Raw genomic sequence first — 20132 nt, forward strand, 5'->3', positions numbered from 1 at the left:
TTTAGAGCAGTTCTATTATTAGAATTTTGTTGAAAATCTTTTTCGAGTTCAGTGGTGTTTCAGAGGAGATGATTGGACTTATTTCAAAGTCTTCGACGTCTAACAGGACGACTTCAAAATTGGCAATTTTTTCTGTTGTTAATCATAATTTTTACAGGAGTCATTTAATTTTTAGTATATATTTTTTTAAATATTTAATATGAATATCGATGGTTGCAGTAGAATTACAATTTTTTATAAGGCAGGATATGATGATAAGTGTTTTGGAGCTTGTCATCAGAGTCAGCGTGTATTAATGCTTGCGGAATTGAAAGTGTTACACGGTGCTATGCCAAAGTTTATGAGCATACCGGTTAATACATCCCGCCCCCCGGAAAGTTTTCGAAAGTTAGGTTTACGGTTACGGGTCCCAGCCTTGTTTTTAGAGACTACAGCTGATAGTGAACCAATTGATGTTGCTGATGAAATAATATCAACTTTAGAAAATGTTTTTCCTGGCGGAGTTCTACATACTGAAAAAGAGGGAGAAGCAGATTCAGTAGCAAGGTAAGAATTTAGAACTAAATATTGTTAAGAATTAGCAATTTTATTTTAATATTTATGTTAAAAATTTCAGTAATTGTGTCTTATATGAATATTATCTTGTCTAAAAATGTTACAAAAGTTATTTATTAATAAGGGCACCACATTGGATTTCTTTTTTCATCTCCAACACTTTGCTACTACCTTCATAAATGCAGTCTCTGTTATTGCTGAAAGTCATAACGGTACTTTCAAGATGTCCGCAGGGGATCTGTAATTAGTTAGTCGCTGTAATTAGTCAGTTGTTGGATGGAACCACTGAAAGAAGAGAATAAATAAATAAAAACTATAATCTAACTTTATATAATAAATAAATTTACATAAGTAACTAAAATAATATATTTATTATTTTTTTAATATAATATATATATATAATAAATAAACCTAAAAGTATAAATATAATCTAACCAAACTTAATGTACGCTCGCTAGTCAAGGTTAGCGAGTGTATGTTAAGTTTGGTTAGATTATATTTATAATTGTAATTATTTATTATATGAAGTTAGATTATAATTTTAATTTATTTTCTACTCTTAGTGACACCTTCTAATTACAAACTGACTAACTACAGATCGCCTTTCTTCTGTGGGCATCTTCCTGAAAAGTACCTAAATAACATATATGGAGTTCCAATAATCTGTTTATTATTCCTCTTTATTTAAACATCAACCATTTAGAGCAGTGTTTCTCAACCTGGAGGTCATGAGCCCATGGGGGTTGTGAAATTTAACATTTTATATGAATCGCTTACGTATGTACATGAGCAATTTACTTAAAATGCTCATTAATTTGTATCTAGCAAAATCCTGAACGTGAAATCCCCAACCATCAAATTCACTAGCAAAAACAACAATGCCAAGTTTTGGAGATAAATAAATATGAGAATCATCAATGTCTTCCAATCCAGCACTCCAATTATATGTAACATCAGTATTGGTACTGCTGTCATCAAGTGTGGGTATCACAGGCTGTAGGCTGAATAATTAGTTTAGATTCTACTTTGCAGATGCTTCTGTCTTGGGATTAGAATTAATAGTGTTCTGTATTTAATAATTGAGGCCTTTTGATAAGGTAGTTAATATACCTAAAGGTGTAAAAAAAACCTAAGGTACAATAGGCCTTTTGATAAGGTGTAGTTAATATATTATAAGAAGTATATATTTTTTTTTTGTCTTCAGTCATTTGACTGGTTTGATGCAGCTCTCCAATATTCCCTATCTAGTTCTAGTCGTTTCATTTCAGTATACCTCGTACATCCTACATCCCTAACAATTTGTTTTACATATTCCAAACGTGGCCTGCCTACACAATTTTTTCCTTCTACCTGTCCTTCCAATATTAAAGCGACTATTCCAGGATGCCTTAGTATGTGGCCTATAAGTCTGTCTCTTCATTTGTCACTTTATCCACCCATCTGATTTTTAACATTCTCCTATAGCTCCACATTTCAAAAGCTTCTAATCTTTTCTTCTTAGATACTCCGATTGTCCAAGCTTCACTTCCATATAAAGCGACACTCCAAACATATACTTTCAAAAATATTTTCCTGACATTTAAATTAATTTTTGATGTTTTTTTTTTTTTTTTTTGTCTTCAGTCATTTGACTGGTTTGATGCAGCTCTCCAAGATTCCCTATCTAGTGCTAGTCGTTTCATTTCAGTATACCCTCTACATCCTACATCCCCAACAATTTGTTTTACATACTCCAAACGTGGCCTGCCTACACAATTTTTCCCTTCTACCTGTCCTTCCAATATTAAAGCGACTATTCCAGGATGCCTTAGTATGTGGCCTATAAGTCTGTCTCTTCTTTTAACTATATTCTTCCAAATGCTTCTTTCTTCATCTATTTGCCGCAATACCTCTTCATTTGTCACTTTATCCACCCATCTGATTTTTAACATTCTGCTATAGCACCACATTTCAAAAGCTTCTAATCTTTTCTTCTCAGATACTCCGATTGTCCAAGTTTCACTTCCATATAAAGCGACACTCCAAACATACACTTTCAAAAATCTTTTCCTGACATTTAAATTAATTTTTGATGTAAACAAATTATATTTCTTACTGAAGGCTCGTTTAGCTTGTGCTATTCGGCATTTTATATCGCTCCTGCTTCGTCCATCTTTAGTAATTTTACTTCCCAAATAACATAATTCTTCTACCTCCATAATCTTTTCTCCTCCTATTTTCACATTCAGTGGTCCATCTTTGTTATTTCTACTACATTTCATTACTTTTGTTTTGTTCTTGTTTATTTTCATGCGATAGTTCTTGCGTAGGACTTCATCTATGCCGTTCATTGTTTCTTCTAAATCCTTTTTACTCTCGGCTAGAATTACTATATCATCAGCAAATCGTAGCATCTTTATCTTTTCACCTTGTACTGTTACTCCGAATCTAAATTGTTCTTTAACATCATTAACTGCTAGTTCCATGTAAAGATTAAAAAGTAACGGAGATAGGGAACATCCTTGTCGGACTCCCTTTCTTATTAGGGCTTCTTTCTTATGTTCTTCAATTGTTATTGTTGCTGTTTGGTTCCTGTACATGTTAGCAATTGTTCTTCTATCTCTGTATTTGAACCCTAATTTTTTTTAAATGCTGAACATTTTATTCCAATCTACGTTATCGAAAGCCTTTTCTAGGTCCATAAACGCCAAGTATGTTGGTTTGTTTTTCTTTAATCTTCCTTCTACTATTAATCTGAGGCCTAAAATTGCTTCCCTTGTCCCTATACTTTTCCTGAAACCAAATTGGTCTTCTCCTAACACTTCTTCCACTCTCCTCTCAATTCTTCTGTATAAAATTCTAGTTAAGATTTTTGATGCATGACTAGTTAAACTAATTGTTCTGTATTCTTCACATTTATCTGCCCCTGCTTTCTTTGGTATCATAACTATAACACTTTTTTTGAAGTCTGACGGAAATTCCCCTTTTTCATAAATATTACACACCAGTTTGTATAATCTATCAATCGCTTCCTCACCTGCACTGCGCAGTAATTCTACAGGTATTCCGTCTATTCCAGGAGCCTTTCTGCCATTTAAATCTTTTAATGCTCTCTTAAATTCAGATCTCAGTATTGTTTCTCCCATTTCATCCTCCTCAACTTCCTCTTCTTCCTCTATAACACCATTTTCTAATTCATTTCCTCCGTATAACTCTTCAATATATTCCACCCATCTATCGACTTTACCTTTCGTATTATATATTGGTGTACCATCTTTGTTTAACACATTATTAGATTTTAATTTATGTACCCCAAAATTTTCCTTAACTTTCCTGTATGCTCCGTCAATTTTACCAATGTTCATTTCTCTTTCCACTTCTGAACACTTTTCTTTAATCCACTCTTCTTTCGCCAGTTTGCATTTCCTATTTATAGCATTTCTTAATTGCCGATAGTTCCTTTTACTTTCTTCATCATTAGCATTCATATATTTTCTACGTTCATCCATCAGCTGCAATATATCGTCTGAAAACCAAGGTTTTCTACCAGTTCTCTTTATTCCGCCTAAGTTTGCTTCAGCTGATTTAAGAATTTCCTTTTTAACATTCTCCCATTCTTCTTCTACATTTTCTACCATATCTTTTTTACTCAGACCTCTTGCGATGTCCTCCTCAAAAATCTTCTTTACCTCCTCTTCCTCAAGCTTCTCTAAATTCCACCGATTCATCTGACAACTTTTCTTCAGGTTTTTAAACCCCAATCTACATTTCATTATCACCAAATTATGGTCGCTATCAATGTCTGCTCCAGGGTAAGTTTTGCAGTCAACGAGTTGATTTCTAAATCTTTGCTTAACCATGATATAATCTATCTGATACCTTCCAGTATCGCCTGGCTTTTTCCAAGTGTATATTCTTCTATTATGATTTTTAAATTGGGTGTTGGCAATTACTAAATTATACTTCGTGCAAAACTCTATAAGTCGGTCCCCTCTTTCATTCCTTTTGCCCAGCCCGTATTCACCCACTATATTTCCTTCCTTGCCTTTTCCAATGCTTGCATTCCAATCTCCAACTATTATTAAATTTTCATCTCCCTTTACGTGTTTAATTGCTTCATCAATCTCTTCGTATACACACTCTACCTCATCATCATCATGGGCGCTTGTAGGCATATAAACGTTAACAATCGTTGTCGGTTTAGGTTTTGATTTTATCCTTATTACAATGATTCTATCGCTATGCGTTTTGAAATACTCCACTCTCCTCCCTATCTTCTTGTTCATCACGAAACCTACTCCTGCCTGCCCATTATTTGACGCTGAGTTAATTACTCTAAAATCACCTGACCAAAAGTCGCCTTCCTCTTCCCACCGAACCTCACTAATTCCTACTATATCCACATTCACCCTATCCATTTCCCTTTTTAAATTTTCTAGCCTACCAACCTTTTTTAAGCTTCTAACATTCCACGCTCCGACTCGTAGAATGTTATTTTTTAATTTTCTGGTGACCTCTTCCTTAGTAGTCCCCACCCGGAGATCCGAACGGGGGACTATTTTACCTCCGGAATATTTTACCAAGGAAGGCGCCTCCATTGTTGCTATGTGAAAATGCAGAGAGCCACATTTTCTTGGAAAAAAAGCAGCTGTAGTTTTCCATTGCTTTCAGCTGCGCAGTACTCAGAAGACTGAGTGATGTTGATACGGCCGTTTAAGTCATTGTGACTCACGCCCCTAACAACTACTGAAAGAGCTGCTGCCCTCTTTCAGGAATCATTCCTTAGTCTGGCTCTCAACAGATACCTCTCCGATATGGTTGCACCTTCGGTCCAGCTACTCTGTATCCCTGAGCACTCAAGCCCCCTCACCAACGGCAAGGTCTCATGATTCATAGAGGAGGTTTTGATGTAAACAAATTATATTTCTTACTGAAGGCTCGTTTAGCTTGTGCTATTCGGCATTTTATATCGCTCCTGCTTCGTCCATCTTTAGTAATTCTACTTCCCAAATAACAAAATTCTTCTACCTCCATAATCTTTTCTCCTCCTATTTTCACATTCATTGGTCCATCTTTGTTATTTCTATACATTTCATTACTTTTGTTTTATACTTCTTTATTTTCATGCCATAGTTCTTGCGTTCTTAACTGCTAGTTCCATGTAAAGATTAAAAAGTAACGGGGATAGGGAACATCCTTGTCGGACTCCCTTTCTTATTACGCCTTCTTTCTTATGTTCTTCAATTATTACTGTTGCTGTTTGGTTCCTGTACATGTTAGCAATTGTTCTTCTATCTCTGTATTTGAACCCTAATTTTTTTTAAAATGCTGAACATTTTATTCCAGTCTATGTTATCGAATGCCCATTCTAGGTCTATAAACGCCAAGTATGTTGATTTGTCTTAATCTTCCTTCTACTATTAATCTGAAGCCTAAAATTGCTTCCCTTGTCCCTATACTTTTCCTGAAACCAAATTGGTCTTCTCCTAACACTTCTTCCACTGTCCTCTCAATTATTCTGTATAGAATTCTAGTTAAGATTTTTGATGCATGACTAGTTAAACTAATTGTTCTGTATTCTTCACATTTATCTGCCCCTGCTTTCTTTGGTATCATGACTATAACACTTTTTTTGAAGTCTGACGGAAATTCCCCTTTTTCATAAATATTACACACCAGTTTGTATAATCTATCAATTGCTTCCTCACCTGCACTGCACAATTCTACAGGTATTCCGTCTATTCCAGGAGCCTTTCTGCCATTTAAATCTTTTAATGCTCTCTTAAATTCAGATCTTAGTATTGTTTCTCCCATTTCATCCTCCTCAACTTCCTCTTCTTCTTCTATAACACCATTTTCTAATTAATTTCCTCCGTATAAATCTTCAATATATTCCACCCATCTATCGACTCTACCTTTCATATTATATATTGGTGTACCATCTTTGTTTAACACATTATTAGATTTTAATTTATGTACCCCAAAATTTTCTTTAACTTTCCTGTATGCTCCGTCTATTTTACCAATGTTCATTTCTCTTTCCACTTCTGAACACTTTTCTTTAATCCACTCTTCTTTCGCTAGTTTGCACTTCCTGTTTATAGCATTTCTTAATTGTCGATAGTTCCTTTTACTTTCTTCATCACTAGCATTCTTATATTTTCTACGTTCATCCATCAGCTGCAGTATATTGTCTGAAACCCAAGGTTTTCCACCAGTTCTCTTTGTTCCCCCTAAGTTCACTTCTGCTGATTTAATAATTTCCTTTTTAACATTCTCCCATTCTTCTTCTAGATTTTCTACCTTATCTTTTTTACTCAGACCTCTTGCGATGTTCTCCTCAAAAATCTTCTTTACCTCCTCTTCCTCAAGCTTCTCTAAATTCCACCTTTTCTTCAGGTTTTTAAACCCCAATCTACATTTCATTATCACCAAATTATGGTCGCTGTCAATGTCTGCTCCAGGGTAAGTTTTGCAGTCAACGAGTTGATTCCTAAATCTTTACTTAACCATGATATAATCTATCTGATACCTTGCAGTATCGCCTGGCTTTTTCCAAGTGTATATTCTTCTATTATGATTTTTAAATTGGGTGTTGGCAATTACTAAATTATATTTTGTGCAAAACTATAAGTCTGTCCCCTCTTTCATTCCTTTTGCCCAGTCCGTATTCACCTACTATATTTTCTTCCTTGCCTTTTCCAATGCTAGCATTCCAATCTCCAACTATTATTAAATTTTCATCTCCTTTTACGTGTTTAATTGCTTCATCAATCTCTTCGTATACACACTCTACCTCATCATCATCATGGGCGCTTGTAGGCATATAGACATTAACAATCGTTGTCGGTTTAGGTTTTGATTTTATCCTTATTACAATGATTCTATCACTATGCGTTTTGAAATATTCTACTCTCTTCCCTATCTTCTTGTTCATTATGAAACCTATTCCTGCCTGCCCATTATTTGAAGCTAAGTCGCCTTCCTCTTCCCACTGAACCTCACTAATTCCTACTACATCCACATTTATCCTATCCATTTCTCTTTTTAAATTTTCCAGCCTACAAACCTTTTTTAAACTTCTAACATGCTACGCTCCGACTCGTAGAATGTTATTTTTTAATTTTCTGGTGACCCCCTCCTTAGTAGTCCCCACCCGGAGATCCCAACAGGGGACTAGTTTACCTCCGGAATATTTTACCAAGAAAGGTAAATCATTGCTATATGAAAATGCAGAGAGCCACATTTTCTTGGAAAAAAAGCAGCTGTAGTTTTCCATTGCATTCAGCTGCACAGTACTCAGAGGACTGAGTGATGTTGATATGGCCGTTTAAGTCGTCCTGACTCACGCCCCTAACAACTACTGAAAGAGCTGCTGCCCTCTTTCAGGAATCATTCCTTAGTCTGGTTCTCAACAGATACGTCAGATATAACAGATATTCATCCGATATGGTTGCACCTTCGGTCCAGCTCCAGCTACTCTGTATCACTGAGTACTCAAGCCCCCTCACCAACGGCAAGGTCTCATGATTCATAGAGGAGGAAGAAGTATATTATAGGAACTATATTATAATTATAGGGAGGAGATCTAAAAATATGTAGTATCTCAAAATGTATATTAGATAAATTTTGAAGAAAGCTGACATGTAGTCATTACAGATGAATTCAATATGTTAGGGATAGAATAGCTTGCCCTTATACTACACTTGAATTTAACTGATGGGTTAACAATTTATGGTCTTTAGTTTGATATTGATATATATATATGAACATCTTTATAAAAAAAACAATAAATTGAATTCATTCTTCTGTGATATTTCATAATATAGTATCAACTTGAAATTAAAAAATTGGACCAAGATTTCCGATGTTTCATAAAAAATTTAAATAATGTATGTATTTAAAAAAATCGCTATGTTGGTTCAGCCAGTCAAATGTCCACATGTATGGGATCCATATAAATAGGGTTATACTTTATTAGTAATAGTTTTCATCAAATTCATTTATTAGATTTACATAAAATTTGTTGTGATCGCTGACCAAAAAAATAAACTTTTCTTTAAAATATTTTTTTCTCAAATAAATAAATTTTTATCTTAAGTAATCACGGATGAAAAACTAATTTTGTAGACAGAATAATTAGTTTAAATTCTACTTTAACTGCTTCTGTCTTGGGATTAAAATTAATAGTTATCTGTAATTGATAATTGAGGCCTTTTGATAACAGCAAATTCTCCTACTTATTAGAGGTCACTTTGTAAAGAAATTGAATTATTGTTGGCAAAAGAGTTGTCATTCAGAAGAGAATAATAATAATGGCAACACAAAGGAGTATAAGTTATTTTAAGTGCAGTTTGTTTAAATTTTAGTATTACATTTGGTTTTAGATAATATTGATTTAGATATTATTGATCTTCTACCATATAATATTTTGGTATTTTCTTGATTTAAAATTTATACAGATATAAACTATTTAAGAAAAGTAGTGTATTCAAATTATAATTAAATTGAATTATCTTATTGTAATAACTAAAAACTTAAAACATTTAATACATTTTGCAATTATAGCATAAGTAATATACCCATAAAGGTAATATACCTTTTGAATAATTTAATTGAAATTAAACGTGTAAAAACAGGTATGATTCTATTTTTATTATGTTAATGTAATGTTTAACCCTTTTTTTATTTTTATGTTACTTTCTTTTTACAGTGATATATTTTCTAAATTCTGTTATTTTATAAGAGGAGTATCAAAAGATAGTTCTCAACTGGAACAAGCACTATACAATCTTAATTCCTATTTGACTACTGTAGTTGAATCTAATTCTCTTAATGCTAATGATGAGAAGTTGTTTCTCTGTGGAAGTCACCCATCATTGCTAGACTGTGAACTGTTACCAAAATTACATCAATTAAGGGTGGCAGCTTCAGGGATAAAAGGTAGAATAATTAATTTTTTCTTATACTTATTCATAACTTCATTTTAATTTAAAAAAACGTATGTAATGTAGTGTTTTCTGGAATGACTGTGATACATCACCTTCAATTATTAGGTTTGTGATATGACTACATGCAATTGAGTATAATTTTGAAAAAGTCATTGTGGTACCCCCAAACATTGCTACAGATTTGGATTATGAACTGTGTGTGAGTTGAGCATGTTTTGGGTCCATGGCAATATTCATTTATTTTTAGAATTCCTGATTCAAAGAACAGTAAACATAAATAAAATCTGTTTCAGATTAGTGAAAAAACACTGAATTTATTATAAACATATATTGAAATTAAGGTTGGTGATTGGTATAAGTAAAAATATTGTAATATAAGCTGGAAAAAAGAATCTTCTCCACAACCATGTAAATGTTACTGTTAAAAAGAAAGCTAATTAATTAAAATTTTGTTGATTGAATTCAAAGAATTTTTTTATGCTAATTTGAATATTAGAAGCACTGATATATTTGTGACTTATTTTCTGTTTGTTGATAAAAAGCAAAATTCCATGAGTTCAAACATTGATTTAAAAGATTACGTAATATTTGATCCTGATTTTCTTATAATGGTTATACTGGTTAATATGTTGGAGATTTATTGCCAGAATTTAGAGATGAAACGGTCTTCTGGAAGAAAGATTTTTTTCCATGACTTTAACCATAAAGAGATTGTGTGCTGAAAGTAAGTACCAGTTAGCTGATTTATAAATCTAGTATCCTTACGTAAGAGATATGTCTGATATCCAGGAAAGGTATGATGCAACCACATGGAAAGATGGAGAAGTTGTGAGGTTGGTTGGCTCATCGTTTTAGAGCAATCCCCAAGAATTTTTCATCTGAGGTGGCTGGGTGTGTGCGTGTGTTAGTTGTGTTTTTATGATAAATATTTTTATTTAATTTATGTATTGAAATAGTTTTTATAAGAGTTTTGTTTTTACTTCATTTAGATTATTAAATATTGACTTTTTTAATTATAAACAGTTTATTTACAGACAACTTTTTCCACTTTCTTAGCAGCTTATTGAACTGCTTATTTTATTTTTTCATATTTGTATGTTTTTTTATGATTAATGCTGATTAATTATTAATGTTGTATTTCATTTTTGAGCTTAGAATGTAAACATCTATATTCAATAAATTTTCTTATAGTTGTAATATTTCACTAAATAATATTAATAGTGTTTCAGTAAAAAATTATGATAATTTATATTTATTTCTATTATAGTTCATTTACTGGAATTATGTTTTGTTTTTTTTTTAGGTTATGAAATTCCTATTAATTTAGGAAATGTATGGAAGTATCTTCACTCAGCCTATATGGAACCTTCGTTTGTTAGGTGTTGTCCACCAGATTCAGAAGTTCTTGTACATTGGATGGAATCTATAAACTCACCTCTTCAGACTCAGGCTCGACAGTTGCTTTCAAAATCTCCATCATACTCATTTTCTGTACCTGCTATTGCAAAAAAAATTAACATTGATTAATAACTTTTTAGGATTGTTTATTATATATATATATATATATATTATTCTATTGAAATTAATTTTTAAGATTCATATTGTTCCTTTTTTCTGTTTAATTATGTTTAAATTCTATTAAATAAACCACCTAGTACAGAATATTGAGATAAGACATATCTTACTTTAATTTTTCATGAAAGTACTTTCACGAGATCTTGCATACTCATTCATGATTGATATAATTCCGTTGTTGCATAATAAGAATTAAAAAATAAAAATAATGAAATTGCATATTAATTTTTACAAGTGTTGCTATCTGTTGCTGTTTTTATAACGTCTCCCTCACTGACTATATACAAACAGAATTTCAAATTGAAATTCTGTTGTATATATATCTATAATATTTTTCTAATGTTTTTTTCTTTAATTTTATGTCATCTTTATTAATCTCTAATATTTCTAAATTTGTGTTGATTTCAGAAATAATATGTTTATTGTTTAATAGATGGTGTACCGTATTAGATAAACCTAATTTATTATTTCTGTAATATCTACAATGATCAGAAAATCTAGTTTTAAAAGATATATTTTTTTCCTATATAAATATCACCGCAATCATTACATTTAATTTTATAAATTCCATACAGATTGTTTATTTTATTATTATTTTTGTTTTTTAAATATTTTGTTATGTGGTTATTAAGTTTGTATGGTGGTTTAGATATATTTTGTTGTAAATTTTAGTAATATTTTCAATGATATTATTTATATTAGTGTGTAAATTGTTATGTATATTTTTTTACCATAAAAATAATAAAAAATAAATTGTCTGAAATTTTTTACAGGATTTTGAGAGTAAATTAGTTTATGATATCACTCATGTACATAAAGTTTTAATATGGACATGTTGTGTTGTTGATATTCTCATTATATAAAACCCAGTAATAAACAATGAACATCTAATAATAATAATAAACAAATTAAATTCTTATAATGAAAATTTTAAATTCACATTTGAAATAGATGATAATAGAATGTTACATTTTTTAGATGTTAATATCGAAATAAACAAGGACAACCAAATGGAAACATCAGTCTATAGAACACAAATATGAATAAAGCAATCGCAAACAAAGAAAAGTTAAATAATGAAGTAAACATCATAAATAGTATAGCAGTTGAAAATGGATATGCTATTACTGTAATTAATAATATTTATAAAAAAATTTTCAAGACACAATAACGTAATAGGGTCATTCCGTGTCAAATCAAAAAGGTGGATAGCCATTCACAACCCGACTGACTGGGATTTTCATGAAATTTGGTATTAATTAATTGTTGATACAGTTATGAGAAAATACTGAATTTCACATTTTCTATCATTAGTTGTTTTGTTTTAGAGCTTTTCAAATTTGCTGGCGGCAATAGTGTTAGGTCAACATAACTCTGTTATTTATTAAGGTAGAATGATAAACTGAGATTTATTTTAAAGCTTATTTGATGCTCTTTCATATAACAAGCCTGTGTTTACATAAATATTTATTTCAAGGTCACCACCTTTGACTTTTGACCTTGAATTTCACTAACAAACAGTTCTTCAGCTTTTTCTATGAAAAAAGTTTTTTATTCATCATTATATTGTAAAATAACTGTGCAAACTTAATACTGGGACTGCCTTGGAGTCAAGAGAAATAAAATAAAATGTGTATCAATGTTTTAACAAAAAAAATCTTTTTTGTGGGGGCTTTGAGGTGGTAAATACTTAATAATTTTTGTTCGCTGAAGTTGCAAAAAAAACGTAAAAGTAATGTGATAATATGTTGCTCATTTATTTTATGTAGTAATAAGAAGTAGTATATCTCAACTCAATCAAATGACCAATGATGATGTAATGTGATGATTCGGTGTAATTAATACAAATTGAAAGACAAAATGTATTGAAGCTTACTATATCATCAGTTAAGTCATAATCTTTATCCATTGTTTTAGTGTAAGCAATATTAAATATGACCTAAAATGATTGATTTGTTTATGGAATAACATGATGCAAGAAAGCATGAGTACTGTATAAATATGCCTGCCCTGAAGTCAAAATATTCAATGTTTGTTTATTGATTGCTAAGTGTTGGTTGGCTATTTACAGTTTTTTTTTAATTTCATTGTATTTTGAAGTATGGCAACTTTTTACAGTAATAAATTTTGTAATCTATTTCAAGAAGTAGGTCATAATAATGTTGCTAAGAATTTAAGAAAAGTGTTACCATGGGTGACAGAAAAAAAATTCAAGTTTAGAAAGTGACTGGAAGATTTGTGATAAGTGTCAGAAAAAACTTGCCTCAATTAGTAATAAATCTGCAGAAGAAGAAGAAAGAGCAGATGATGGTCAAGTTGCTTTTGTGATGAAATGAATTATGCATTAGATTGACTCAATGAGAGTCACCTGTAAAATCTAAAAGATTGTAGGAGAAAACATAACCTGCCAAAAAGACTGCAAAAATTGAGTCATTAATGAGGGAAAAAACATTTAGCTACAAAAAACTCTGAGACTTCATCTCAAGTTGAGCATGATAGTGAAATATTGATACAGTTGAAAGAAAAATTTAATTGTACAACAGATAGAAGTCTTAAAATAGCAATTTTCACTCTTCTTCCATGAAGTTGGAGCATCAAAAAAGTGCAAGATGAATTCCCAGGTAATACCAATTACATGATATGACAGGCAAAACAACTAATTAAAGAACGAGTGTTGTTACTGTCATCACCGAACCCTAAACATGGAAATTGTCTTGATCAAAACATAGTTGGATTTATTCAGGCGTTTTATAAATTAGATGATGTAAGTTGTTTAGTGCCAGGCAAAAAAGACTGTGTCACAATCAAATCTCCTTGTAGAAAAATTCAAGTCTAAAAAATACTAGTACTGGCTAATCTGAAAAAGACATCAACAGTTAAAGAAATTCATACTGGTATTAAAATTTGGTATTCTACCTTTGCTACTTTATGTCCTAAAAATTGTGTTTTAGCAGGTGGCAGTGGAACTCATAGTATTTGTGTGTATGTGTGTTACCCATCAGAATGTGAAATAAATGTTTGAAGGATGTAAATTAGATTATTTAACAAAAACGTGCAGCAATCATTTCACTTCTTATTAACACTGCATGGGACAAATTTTTGTAATCCACCTCATGAAATTTATTATCTTGGTGAGTGTAAAAATTGTCCAGATTCTGACAATTTTAAAAACATTTTAGATTCAATATTTGTTGAAAATGCTGTGGACAAAATAACTTTTAAGCAGTGGATATCAACTGATTGTTCAAGTTTAGAAACAGTAGAGAACATAGAAGATTTTATTGAGACATTTATTGAAAAATTATCATTTCTAGTTCATCATTTATTCGTTGATTTTCAGCAGTCAAATTTCTTAAAAAATTTAAAAACTGTAATTGAACCTGGAATCTTTATCACATTGTGACTTGGCTTAAAATTATTCATTTGTGCTAGAAGATAAAGCCCAAGGGTTTCACTGGAACAATCAACAGGCTACAATTCATCCTTTTGCTATTTATTTTAAAAGCCAAGAATTTGCAGACACTTTAAATGATAATTTACTTGTTAAGTATAACTAACTGCCTTAAACATGTCAGTATTACTTCACCTTTTTCAGAAAAAAACTAATTCGATTTTTAAATATAATTTGTGAATAAACTAATTTTCCTCTTTGATGCTCAGCAGTACAGTATAAAAATCTTAAAAATTTTGTGAATTTAATGTATCATAAGGATGACTTCGGTACTGAAGCGGAATGACACTTCTTTCCCACATCATGCGGCAAGAGTGCATATGTTAGTGTTGGTGGTACTTGTAAAAGATTAGCATCAAAAACAAGTTTACAATGCCCATACTAAGATCAAATTACAATAGTCATTCAACTTTATGATTGGGCCTGATCAAATATTAAAAATATGAATTTCATACTTGTTTCAAATATCACAAAGAAAAAAAGTATTTTAACACCTCATTTAGCAGTAGTGGAGGCGATCCCAGATATTCAAAAGTTGCATGCTTTGTTACCAGTAATCGGAAATGATATCCTAAAACAAAAATTATTTCTGAAAATGAAGATATGAACAACATTGAATTTTGCATGAAACAAAAGTTGATTTGCCTGAAATTTCTGATATAAAAAATTTTGTCATGTACATTTATAATGGTGCTTGGTAGTTGACTTGTGTATTATCTACAAATGAATCGACAGAAATGGAAATAAATTTTCTCACACTCTACGCATATTTCCTTATGTTTTGCCAGCATGCAGCTATAATCTAATATTACCTCAACAGGAAGTACTAATGAAAGTTAATCTATAAACTGCTACTGGACATACATGTAAATTATCTGAAAAGGAAACTACTCAGGCAAATGAAAAACTGACAGTGAAATAATCTGGTATTTCAAATAAGCACATAAACACACTTTTAAAATTTAACTTAATACACTAATGTTATTGGTGTAATTTTTAAGTAGGAATAATTGAAAGCCAATGAAAATATCAGATTGCATTTATTAAATCATTATTATACAGAATTATTTTTATTGAGAAATATTGCTTTGAAAAAATTAATCAGTACATTAACATTAATCGGGTCATAAGTGTTGTTGATGTATTTTATCAAACTATTGTTAAAATTAATACAAATTAAAATATTTATTTAAAATAACAGCTATTGGAATGAAACAGTTAATTTAAGAATGTGTAAAACTTTAATTTGAAATTTTTGTTGATGTGCCTTACTTTAGTATATTGTATAAGATTTTTAAAATGTCCAAATCATAAATTCCATAACTGTAATTATTTAAAGACATGCATTATTATATTTTAATTATTAGTTGTACAATTATTATTTATATTATTGTAGCTTCTTGTATTAGGAGGAGTGATTCTTAAGAATTATATTTTATACAATTATGTTTTACACTTGAGTTTTATAGATCATTTAAAAATCTATGAGATTTATTGTTTTACTTAAAATTATTAACTTAATTTCACTTTTAAGCATAAAGTGTAATAATTTTCAACCTCATTTTGATTTAATTAATAATAAACATTAATATTCAGACCTAGACATAGATACACATTTTATTTTTTATCTGCTGATCCCAAAGCAGTCCCAGTTTCAAATTTTCTCAACTGCTTCATAGTATAATGACCACTAACATATATTTCTATTAAAAAATTGAAGACCTGTTTTTTCTGAAATTCAAGGTCAAAGGTGGTGACCTTGAAATCAACATTTTTGTAAACATAGACTTGTATATCATATGAAAAAGCATCAAATAAGCTTTAAAATGAGAACAAGTTTATCACTCTACCTTAATAAATAACAAAGTTATTTTGAGATAACACTACTCAAAATTTGCCATTTTCCAGCAAATTTGTAGGTCTCAAAACTAAACTCTTTACAATAGAGATCTGAAATTCAGTATTTTCTCATAACTCTATCAACAGTTAATTCATACCAAATTTCATGAAAATCCAAGTTGGTTAGGTTGTGGGCCTTGTTCATTTAATACAGAATGACCCAATAACCAACTACCTTACCGCCAATACATAGTAAGACAGAAAAGAGTGAAAAATATACATAAAGTATTTATACACTATTAATATAAAAACACTACTAAAACTTGCACAATAAAGAAATATCTAAATCAGTATACAAACCTATTAACCACATTATTAAATAAACAGTCTGTATGGAATTTATAAAATTTAATGAATGATTGTGGTAGTATTTATATAGGAAAAACAAATATATGTTTTAAGACTAGATTTTTTGAACATCGTAGAAATTCATAAAATAATAAATTAGTTTTATCTAATATGGCACACCATCTAATAAACAATAAACATTTTATTTTTGATATTAACACAAATTTAGAAATATTAGAGATTAATAAAGATGACATAAAGTTAAATATATTAAAAAAATATTACATATATAAATAAAAAAAATTTCAATTTAATAAACCATCAGACAGTGACTGAAGGAGACGTTCTTATAAAAACTGCAACAGTTAGCAACACTCATGTAAATTAATATGCAGTTTTCATTATTTTTATTTTTTAGTTCTTATTATGTAATAATGGAATTATTTCAATCATGACTGAAGACATGGAATCCTATGAAAGCACTTTCATGAAAGATTAAGCTAAGATGTGCCTTATTTCAATATTCTGTATTAGGTGGTTTATTTAATAGAATTTAAATATATATATATATATATATATATATATATATATATATATATATATATAAGGGACAGACAAAAAGTTAATGAACTAAAAAAAAAAATAAAAGTTAGTTTTCCACTAACAGAAATTAATGTGGAATACTATAAATTTTATTTTATTTACTTGAAAATATAATTAAAAATCTAGTTTTCTGTATAATCACAAAGTTTATTTAAACATTTATCATAGCATGATATAAGTTTTCCGTAATTTATTAAAAAATTCCTTTGCCCCTTGTAATAACCATGTGTGTCACATTTTGGACTCATTAAAGCGATATTGTCAGTTAGCAAGGGCCTCTAATTCACAAAACTGAATGAATGGAAATCACAGGGCAAGATCAGGCTGTAAGGAAAATGTTCCTAGATCTCCTACTTAAAGTTTTTTAGGAAGTTCTCGCCATGTACTGAATATGATGTTGCCTTTTATAAGCTTTCCGGGTGTTTGATCTTTATACCACCTGAAAACTGTTAGAGAACTTGGAAAAGTGCACCTGGAAAGTGTAAAGTTTTGCCTTTCTCATCCTCTTCAAGTTTTCACGATATGATTCTATATTAATTGTATAATTCATCCTGCTTAACACCCCATTAGTTTGTTTATTGAAGATGGTCAGTGTCTTTCTGGCAGATGTAAATTTTTGATAGTTTTTTTATAGGTGAGAATAACAGGTTATCTCTATTCAACTGAACTCCATTTTGTTTCAGGTGACAAACAATAGACCCAACATTCATTTCATCATCCTTCTCATAATGATAAAAAATGCAAGAGCTAAAATTTGAAAATGTTTCCCATTGTGATCTGTCAATTGTGTCATTGATCACTTAGCATGAAAATGCTTTGTCACTTTACAATTCAAATAACTGATGAATTTCAATTGGATTACACCTCTTTTTCTATAGAAAAGTCTTCACTGCACAGACTTCTAATTTGGGCACTACTTGCTACTAATGTGACCAGTTTAAGGCTAACTACCATGTGCATAGTTTTACCGCAAACAAGCAAATGGAAGTATAACCTATGTTACCAACAACACTTTCATTAAAATTCTTGTAGAAAAAAAATATTAGCATTGCAGCTAACTTTTGATTTTCCCTGTGTGTGTAGGTGCTTGAATTTTTATAAAAGAACTCTTCGGTTTCAAGTATTATTTAAATAAAATTATATTTAAAGTTTTATTTATATGAGTATATATTCATGGGTAAATTCTGAAGCTTTTTTTGGTGTTTAATACATTTCAGTATGTACACCATTTGTTGCCCTGCACATGTTCAGATGGTAATCCAGCTCTTCCCACGTTTCTGTTAGAATGTCGGGTGTAATGATGCTACTGCCACAACAATCCTCTCCTGTAGGTGATTGATATCATAAATATTTTCCGAATAAACACCATTTTTTGCATACCCCCACAAAAAAGAAATCTAGTGGGGATCTTGTCTAGGCTCCTAGGTGGTCATGTTGTCAGCCCTCCTTTTGCAATCCATCTGTTTTGAATATCATCAATCTGTGGAAAGACATAAAGTTTGAGCATATCGCAGAAAATATCCGTATTAATTGTGGTTTCTAGGAAAATGAATGGGCCCACAATGTGATTATTTATCAGTCTACACCAAACATGACCTTGGTAGTCATGCTGATATTCGATAATTTCAGGCGGTGGCTGTGATCCCCAAATCTTGCAATTGTGTTGATTTACTGACCCACTAATGTTGAATATTAACGCATCTGAAAACTACATTATCAGATAGTCCTCATTTTCATCAATTTTGTTAAGCATTAAAGCTGCAAACTCCAATCTTTTCACTCTGTCATCTGGTTTGATTTCACCTAACTCTAAACTGCACTTTGCTAATGACTTTTTTGGGCTATGTGTATGAGATGCTCAGATACATTTTACATTCTGTTCAGATACAGATGGCCTGAATGGTGACTTCTCCTTTAAGACACATCCCGCCTCTTAAAACTGATTAAACCACTTGAGTGTTGTTTTATTCATAGGTCCAACACCGTCATATTCATGTTTATAATTACACTGTGATAACCAGTCTTTTTTGATAAACCAAATCACAAACTGAATTTTCTGCTGCGGTAATGGCATGACTAAGAGCTAGACTGCTGACTGGATACACAGTGAAGGTTACTAAGTGGTACTAACTGCGATGAATATTTGTGATGAAACACTTAATAATATAATGAGAGTAAATATGGAAACTGGATACTTTTAACTTATTTCATTACAATTTTTGGAACCAAGGAGTTCTTTTAAGTATAATTAATATTAGTAATATTTTCATAAAGAAACGTTAAGCCAATGAATATATTAGAAAAGTGTGAATAAGATTAACACTTCAGGAGTCTTAATATAATTGGCTGAATAAATAATTGTACATTGTTATGTATTATTTACTTAGATTATTTTATAAAAAGTTGTGAATTTTTTTTTTTTAAATATTTACTCATTTCATTATTATTAAGGGTTATATGTTTTTATTCATATGTCATTTTAGATAGTGATTAGTTACAATAAAGGTATGACTTTAATTTTACAGGTAGTATATCTGTTATGGCTCTGATTAGAGTGACACTAAACAGTGATTCTGATTTTATAAATTGTAGCTAGGACAGTGTGAGTTGCCTATAATTAATTTGACTTCTTCTGGGGTCAGAATTAAAATTTACATAAAGCAATTTTTAAACCGATTACAATTTTTAGTATTTAAAGTAAAAATTATAATAACTTCTTATGAGTTACTGACTGTAGGCTACACTCTGTATGTCAACTTTTTACAGTAATACAAAGAATATATAAAACTTCTAAATCCATTTTCATTGAATTTAAGTCACACTTGTACAAA

General features: G+C 30.6%; 2 protein-coding genes across 3 annotated transcripts in view; both read left to right on the forward strand.

Moving 5' to 3' along the window:
* The window catches only part of LOC142332952 (transcription initiation factor TFIID subunit 10-like), a 42306-nt gene that overhangs the window by 304 nt on the left and 21870 nt on the right, over window positions 1-20132 (forward strand). The window lies entirely within an intron of this gene.
* LOC142332931 (chloride intracellular channel exl-1-like) lies at window positions 51-11835 on the forward strand. The gene is made up of 3 exons (XM_075379645.1): window positions 51-546; window positions 9248-9477; window positions 10789-11835. The coding sequence occupies exons 1-3, from the start codon at window positions 200-202 to the stop codon at window positions 11010-11012; spliced, it is 801 nt and encodes a 266-aa protein (XP_075235760.1). The 5' UTR covers window positions 51-199; the 3' UTR covers window positions 11013-11835.

The sequence above is a fragment of the Lycorma delicatula genome, chromosome 1 (genome assembly GCF_047948215.1).
Source record: "Lycorma delicatula isolate Av1 chromosome 1, ASM4794821v1, whole genome shotgun sequence".
In the NCBI taxonomy this organism is placed as follows: domain Eukaryota; kingdom Metazoa; phylum Arthropoda; class Insecta; order Hemiptera; family Fulgoridae; genus Lycorma; species Lycorma delicatula.

Excerpts from the sequence above, each read along its gene's own strand:
- LOC142332931 (XM_075379645.1), top strand. The coding sequence starts at position 200 with ATGAATATCGATGGTTGCAGTAGAATTACAATTTTTTATAAGGCAGGA. Across the intron at positions 547-9,247 it reads GAAGCAGATTCAGTAGCAAG|TGATATATTTTCTAAATTCT; the intron begins GTAAGAATTTAG and ends TTCTTTTTACAG. Across the intron at positions 9,478-10,788 it reads GGCAGCTTCAGGGATAAAAG|GTTATGAAATTCCTATTAAT; the intron begins GTAGAATAATTA and ends TTTTTTTTTTAG.